Consider the following 8,614-nt stretch of genomic DNA (forward strand, 5'->3'; position numbering starts at 1 on the left):
TCATACACCACTGAAATTTGCCGCCAACCTCCCTCCCTCTTGACTCCGCTGATAGCTTTCGAGTAGGGACATTTTTGTGTTCCCCATTTTTTAGGAGAATATTGCGCTTACGTGCGGACGAATTTCCCGTGCATCTAAAACTAGCCGTGTTATTCATTGCATATGGAGACCCAACTGACAGAAAAGAAATAGTTTCTCCCAACTGCATCTCCACTCGAACCTGTTGCTCTCTCTCTCTCTCTCTCTCTCTCTCTCTCTCTCTCTCTCTCTCTCTCTCTCTCTCTCTCTCTCTTTCTCTCTCTCTCTCTCTCTCTCTCTCTCTCTCTCTCTCTCTCTCTCTCTCTCTCTCTCTCTCTCTCTCTCCAATACGTACCTATACTCGTTAACTTCTCATTAGCCACTGCCAGTTTTAAGCGAGTGGCAGAGTGGGTAGGTAAAGAGTATTAGATGAAAGCAGAACAGGTCACAAACCTCCCTTATGACTGTGTAGTGGAGGGAGAAGGCTGTCGATCATGCCCCCTACGTCTGGCTCGTCTCTTATTGGCATTCCCCGCAGCTCCGTTCTTCACCGGGCAAGAAGGGGTGAAAGGCAAAGCTGACGGGGCTGCGTGGAGGGAGGGCTGTTGAAGGAGTGGGAGGTAGTCTGCGTGGAAATGTTCATGACTTTTATTTGAAAATTAATGTAGTGAAGCGTACTCTGAGTGTGTGTGTGTGTGTGTGTGTGTGTGTGTGTGTGTGTGTGTGTGTGTGTGTGTGTGTGTGTGTGTGTGTGTGTGTGTGTGTGTGTGTGTGTGTGTTTGATATAGAGATACTCATACCGAAAGAGACGCAGAGGTATCAACCGACAAACAGACATAAAGACAAGGAAACGAAAATATACAACGAATAGAAGAGAGGATGCGGAATATGTTAAGAACATACTATGAAATTATGTTGAAAAAATGTGTAACAAATGAAATACGTATAACCCTTTGAATATACCCAACATAACTTGATGTGAAAATAAATAATAATAATAATAAAAATAATAACAGAACTGCTGTCATTACCTCAACAATATCTACATAACACTTTTTAATTTCAAAGTAACACAAATCTACATAACATTAAATATATTAAATAAAGCATTTCTGGATGTAATTACATTCATCGAAATTAAAGCAGCTGCTCTGTCGAGGAATATCACAGTAAACAAGACCATCTTAATTCACATTGCTGCTGATCTGACTGCTATAATATTATATATATATATATATATATATATATATATATATATATATATATATATATATATATATATATATATATATATATATATATATATATATATATATATATATATATATATATATATACAGACACACGTATATTGTTAGATTGTTAGACTGCACTCATGAATCCCGCAAAATGTAATCCATTCACCGTGCAAGTCCTCGGCGTGCTTTCGGTCATGTCTCTCTCTCGGTGTAACCACCTGTAAAACTTCATAGATGCGATACGCTCGGCACCCAATATCGTGACGCAGTGGGCTCCATCATTAGCATGAGGGACAGATGCGAGCAAGCTCGTAAACATAAAAGGTAAATCTGCCTCGTTCAGGGTTGCACTACAGCTTCATAATGGTCGTCTCTGTCTCTTCACAGGACCGCCGGATCCACCTAAGAACTGCACCATCGCCAACCGCACCACGGACACCATCTGGGTGGACTGCACGGCGGGCTTCGATGGCGGCCTACCCAGACCTTTTACATGGAGGTGAGCTGGTGAAGGGGGAAAGAGAGGGGATGAGAGGGACTGGGAAAGAGGGATGAGGGTGAGACGGAAAAATGAGTATTAGCGAACAGTAATGAGAGAATTAAAGCGTGAAACTCATACTCACTAGCAGATAACATAGATTACAGAATACACACGAGTATCATACATACATACATACATACATATACATATACCTATATATCTTATACATCTAGCTATCTAGCTATCTATTTATCTACCTGTTTATCTATCTATCTATCTATCCATCTCTCTCTCTCTCTCTCTCTCTCTCTCTCTCTCTCTCTCTCTCTCTCTCTCTCTCTCTCTCTATATATATATATATATATATATATATATATATATATATATATATATATATATATATATATATATATATATATATATATATATATATATATATATAAGTACTGTAAAGCGTTGAAGAAGTGTGCCTGTCTCCGCACCGCACTGCCCTCGCCCTGCCGTCAGCTGAGGTAGTCTCCGGGCCGCCGTAGCTCGCGGCGCTTCACAATAAACCAACAATAAGAGGGCGGGTGTTATATAGTCCAGGTGGTCCGACACGCAGCGCCTTAATGAAACTCCTTTAATTAAATCTCGCATCTGGAAGAGGAAGAACACAGGACATACACACTAATCCACTAATATTCGCGGGGCTCCTCCACCTCGCTGGTTCAGGACATCAAGTTCTTCGCAAGTTTCATTAAGACTCGCGGCATTACCTGGGGAGTCACAGGTGAGCGCTTCCCAACTTTCATTCATTTTCCTGATGGTGCCGGATAATGGCTGCACCTCGCGGGGATATCGAAGAGACTCTAAAAAATTTTGCGTTGTTCACAAAGGGTTCAAGGGAAGCGTCGGGGAAACAGGGAAGGAGATGAACCCTGAGGGGCGGCAAGGGATAAGGAGAAAGGGTGCAAACATTACGGATGTATGAAAGCATTCGTGGAAGATTGTGGCAACGAAGCAAAAAAAAAAAAAGGAAAGAAAAAGAAAAGAAAAATAATGTCATTCAACAGATTCTGAAAGCTCTTGACGTCTTCTTATCACACGCTGAGTATACCAAACCATCATTAGTGGCACGATTGATCTGTCTGAGCTCCGAGCCTTCAGATCTTCAAATGCTCAATGTAATAATGGATCAGAACGATACAAAGCACACTCTTAATGGAGAAAACATCACGCATATCAATAACAACACAAACATCAATTTCCTTTTCCACAGAAATGGCTACATAATTTCTACATAATTTATATTTTCCAAACAGAATAGAATGAAACAGGTTTTTCTCTCACGAGATACTCTAAAGTTTCATAACGCTGCGTGTCGCTTCCCCCCACCCTCAGGTATACGACTCTACCACGGGGGCGCTGCATAGCAATCACTCTTCTGCGGAGCCTGTGTTTCTAGTGACGGCGCTGCGGCCCGGACTGTCTTTCCTGCTGGTGACATACGCCGCCAACGCGAAAGGTCGAAGTGACTTGGCCCAGCTGGAGACATTTATGCTTAAGGTGGCCGAGAAACGCACTGGTAAGATGACGATGATATTTCCGTGGTTCATCTAACGTTAAGAGAGAAGTTACTTGTGTTGTTATATTTTGAGATACTTTGGTCGTGGAAATCATCTATGTTAAATCAGTGTTGTGCTTTATTGACTAAGTTTGCTACTGTATCAATTAGCCATCATCATCATCGTTGTTTTTGCTATTACTCGTTTCATCTTTAGTTCTAGGACACGAAAACCACTTTCGCTAACCCTTACCATGCTATAAATAATATTACATCAACAACTAGTATTCACAAACTATACAAAAGCATACCTTGGAGACACACACACACACACACACACACACACACACACACACGCACACGAACCTGAGAATCAACACCAAAAAAGCAAACAGATCTTATAAACCCATCATCTGAACATCACTACCACTCTTAACCTTGCCCTTCATCCCCTCACTCCTGCCCTCATCCCCCCTTACTGCCTTCCATCTTTCTCATACTTCACCTTATAACTAGCCTTCTCTTGACCCAGACTTATATACCACTGCTCCCTTTTTTTTCACCCGCATCACTAGCAACCCTCACTCCATCAGCCCCACCAATCGCTTAGCTTTGTACCCTCAGCATTACCGCCTTTTTTCCTTCAATCCTCATCCACCACTACAGCCCTACAACCATCACACACCCCCATCACTGTCAGTGCCTCCTCCCGTCTCTTCACTCCTCACCCCTAGCCTTCATCCTCTAGCCTTCAACCCTTCACCCAAGCCCCGGCAGCCTCCACTCTATAGTCACGTCAGACACTCCGTCACCCTCTCCTCTCCAAGGACCGCCGGCGCTTTTCGAGTTCACACCTGTCCTAGGCATCTTGGTCGGGGTGGTGCTGGCCTTCGTCTTCTCCGCGCTGGTCGTCATGGTGGTAATGAAGATGCGCAAGAGAACCCCGCGAGGTGATTCCAGCGCGCCCAACGATGAACTCAAGGGGGACTTAGAGAACAAACCCTTGAACGTCGGGGTGCTGGCGGGCAGAGTGAAGGAGGGAACGAGCGGGGCCGAAGCGGAGGATAATGACCCCGATATCATCCCCCACAAGACCGGTGAGAGAGAGAGAGAGAGAGAGAGAGAGAGAGAGAGAGAGAGAGAGAGAGAGAGAGAGAGAGAGAGAGAGAGAGAGAAAGGCATCATTTCTTAAGTTCTACATTATAAAATACCAATAACAACTCATGCTGCATGAAAGTAATAAAGAGTAACAAAAAATCTCGGAAAATACAAAAAAAAATATATATATATATATATATATATATATATATATATATATATATATATATATATATATATATATATATATATATATATATATATATATATATATATATATATATATATATTGAAAATTGTGTAAACTTCAGAAGCCACACGGGTTGCCAGTTAAAAATAAAAAGTTCACCAACAAAAACAAAATATCCTTTCTACCTCCCACAGAAGTACTGACTTACCACGGCTACGACAGCATAGACCGAGGGGGCCACGGGGGAGCGGCGTCTGAGGGTCCCCCTACTGTTCGTACCCTTCCACGAACGGTAAGCTGACGCCACCACAAGCTTGCATATCCTCTCTCTCTCTCTCTCTCTCTCTCTCTCTCTCTCTCTCTCTCTCTCTCTCTCTCTAAGGGTGACGAGCCAGGAATACACCCTAATCATGATCAGTAGGAATTATCTTTGTGTTGTTTCCATGTGAATTTTCCTTGTTGTCAGCCAGAGCAGCAAAAGAATTTGTAATACGAGAACAAAAAGTGTAAGAACAAAATGAGCGAGCACAGCGATACCAAATAGAGTGAGTATAAGGAAGGCGGAGCAACTCTTAAAGGATTGGAAATGCGACACAGTTCACTAACACACACACACACACACACACACACACACACACACACACACACACACACACACACACACACACAACACTAATGGCGGGACTCAGGGAGAGGAGGTAAAGAAGTAAGGGCAGGTAAAAAATATTATTCTGAAAGTAAAATCTCCAACACACATCCTCTTTTCGTTTTACCTTTGTACGTAGCAGCAAAGGCGTCAATGCGTGATTCCAAATATCCAAATCTAAAAACAAAAGTAAGTATTAAGGATTGATCTCCTACGACATGTTTTGCACAGTAACTGAAGAGCAGACTAATTTTACACACACAGTTTTAACAAGTCCTAGTTTGATTCTGAATTTATTAATTTCAGCTTAATACATATTTTCATTGAGTAGTTGTCTTGACTGATGTAACAAAATAAAGGTTCAATCGATAGAGCAAAGATCACTTGCGGGAATCATAGCAATAATCTCTTTAAGCATTTGTAATTGTGCAAAAAAAAAATATGAAACGCTTTAGTCTGGCTAATGATGGATTTGGCCACAATGTTCTTGTTCTGCTGTCAGGTCATAACTCACTTGGTAAATATTTTAAACTTAGTACTTCATATTTGACCTTTAGTACGTATGATGTTTTTTTTTTTTACAGTATAACCTATTCAGAGTGTATTTTTTTTTAGAAAATGAATACTTGAACCATATCATAATATATAAAAACAAGAGCATACATAAAATACACCTTTTCAGTAAACTAATTTTTACCTGAGTTTGTCTCATTCGTTTCTTTCCTCTCTCACTCTCACCTAAGCCCAGAAGCAAAAAGCCACAGTGTGTGATTTCAGTTACTCAAAATAAATAAATAAATAAATAAATAAAATAAATAAATATAAATAATAATAATAAATAAACAAATAAATAAATAGATAAATAATAAATAAATAAAAATAAAATAAAACGGAATGAATCTTATTTCATTTCTGTTCTTTTCTTTTCTTTTCTTTTTTCTTTCTTTATCTTATTTTATTTCTTTATTTTATTTTTTTTTATCAAGAACAACCTATTACTACAAGTGCTTAAGCCTGTACTTCATCCTTTGCGAATATAGCACGAATTTAAGTAATAGTGAAAAGATTCTATCATCTGTATCAAAGGCAAAGAGTGTGTTATAGGATCCCATCCCAGGATTAACGAAAACGCTGATAAAGCTACGAAGACTACATAATAAAGGCTACATAAGAAAGCCTACATCTCATTTAGGCAATGTTCATTCTTGATTTTTAATACATGTTGTCTGTTATATTACTCATTTGGTATCAGAGCTAGAAAGTTAATTATCCTTTCGCTTCAACTCTATTTGTTTATTTGTATTGTGCATTTATATAATGAAATTCGTAATTATTTCTGTTCCGTAAGATTGCTAAAATATTTACCTCTTGTATTTAGTTATTATGATGTAGAATTACTTTATGGATAACGTACCTTCCACGCCGTGGCCTGCTCTGTGCTGTGCTAGATAGTATTACAAGAGGCGTCTTGATAATCCTTTATATACCGAAGACGAGGAAAATTCTGCTGAAAAAATCTTAATGATGTTACAGGTCTTGCTTGAGGTGTATCCTATTCCTTCATTACTTCATCTTCCACTTCATGTATTTGACATTCAGTATTTTAAACATTTTCTTTATATGTCCATAATTTTTGTAAATTTTCGCAAGTATCGTTTTTTGCATCTCTTAAAACAGGTTTTGTTACAGTCACGCTACTGTCAGAGCACCGTCTTGTCCTGTCTCACACTCGTCACGGCCACCTGTCTCTCTTTTTAAGCTGCAAGACTGTACCTTGTTCTAAAATCACATTAGGAGATCTTACATACACACACACACACACACTTCCTCACATCCTCTCTATAGGTAATTATATCCGTTTCTCTAGCTTAATGTTTTGCTACACTTATTCTGCTTTCATATGCACAACACTTGTTTTTATGACACACACACACACACACACACACACACACACACACACACACACACACACACACACATTCACACAAACCGCTTAATTGTGTACTGCAGTAGAGAAAGGAAAAGTCTTAGTGCTTATCTTCTTTGTAAGGATAAAAACTGGTACACGGAGAGGTTTAATTAAACTGTCTCGCAGATAAAACCATCTCCTCTTACCACTTGCCGATGAAAACACATTCTCAGTTTCTTGAAATTTGAGCGTACACACACACTCTCTCTCTCTCTCTCTCTCTCTCTCTCTCTCTCTCTCTCTCTCTCTCTCTCTCTCTCTCTCTCTCTCTCTCTCTCTGGAAACACTCAGCCACTCAAATTTTAAACTCTGATTCCCGCACGTTGTCTCAATTTGCACAAAGAAGTATTTATGATCTCAATCACTGTTTTCATATTCCTTTATGCTGCTTCTTCATTGTTTATGATTGTAAATGTTGAACACCTGCTTACAAATACCTACAGTATCACCACTTTTAATGCGCACACACACACACACACACACACACACACACACACACACACACAGACACACACACACGAAGGCTCCTCGCCACATGATGCGTGTGAGCTGTTTTGTTGGATAACATTTTCTGTAGTGAACGAGAATCCACTCACGTTTTTTGTGCGGTGTTCAAGTTGATCCTTGACTTGAGTATCTGGTAGGTGGCTGACTGAATGAAAAACAAAACACATTAGTAAACATGTGGCACATATTTCCTTCAGCTTAGTCATAATGTCATTCCATTAACACTGATATGATAAAATATAATGATAATATACAGAATGTAATACTTATGTAGTTGCAGATCATGTGTGGTTACAGACAGATTTTTTTTTCTGTAATATACTTTTAATAATTCAGTACTGATTTGTACTTCCCTAGGCAGTTGTTACTAAATAACATAAAGAAAGAGATGTAGGATAACTGTAAGACTAAAGTCAGTATCATCGACGATTTCATTAATTCTGTCATCTTAAGGACACGCAAACATGGTTACACTGTTATTGTACTGATGCCCTGGGTAGTTCAGTCTCGTTCTATATAGTAGATATCGAATTGTACAGATGTAAACACTTCATTATCATGTAGATACTTAAGGTTTTTAGTTTGCCGCACAGCCAAAGAAAACGGGAATACTTAGACCAGTCAGTACGTGACACGATGTCCAATGACAGTGTTGCCATATTCACGTGCCTTTACTAGGATGACCATTTGCACAGTATAAAAAAAGACGAGCATATTCCGCAACAGTAGTGAACACTCCCACTTCCCCTCAGGCACCCCACACACCATCTCACATCCACACTTTAATTCCGCAGGGGCCACAACAAATACAGTTTCAGTATACAGACGACATTTTCTGATAACCATAAATTCATTCTGCCGCAGCCACCCCAGCAAGCGTCATTTTACTCCTCAGGTTAGTCTACTTTTGGCATGAGCTTT

The 8,614-nt window shown here is 39.7% G+C and overlaps 1 protein-coding gene across 4 annotated transcripts in view; it reads left to right on the top strand.

The window, feature by feature from the left end:
* Nucleotides 1–8,614, top strand: part of LOC135101272 (hemicentin-1-like) — a 193,015-nt gene that overhangs the window by 180,244 nt on the left and 4,157 nt on the right. The window contains exons 2-5 of one of the 4 annotated variants that reach the window (XM_064004977.1): nucleotides 1,644–1,755; nucleotides 3,121–3,304; nucleotides 4,111–4,380; nucleotides 4,766–4,863. In XM_064004977.1, coding sequence (XP_063861047.1) covers nucleotides 1,750–1,755; nucleotides 3,121–3,304; nucleotides 4,111–4,380; nucleotides 4,766–4,863 — 558 coding nt within the window. In that variant the 5' untranslated portion in view covers nucleotides 1,644–1,749. Of the gene's footprint in view, nucleotides 1–1,643; nucleotides 1,756–3,120; nucleotides 3,305–4,110; nucleotides 4,381–4,765; nucleotides 4,864–8,614 lie in introns of those variants that run through there. The other 3 variants (XM_064004978.1, XM_064004976.1, XM_064004975.1) reach the window with 3 other exon arrangements.

This window comes from Scylla paramamosain, chromosome 6, assembly GCF_035594125.1.
Source record: "Scylla paramamosain isolate STU-SP2022 chromosome 6, ASM3559412v1, whole genome shotgun sequence".
Lineage (NCBI taxonomy): Eukaryota > Metazoa > Arthropoda > Malacostraca > Decapoda > Portunidae > Scylla > Scylla paramamosain.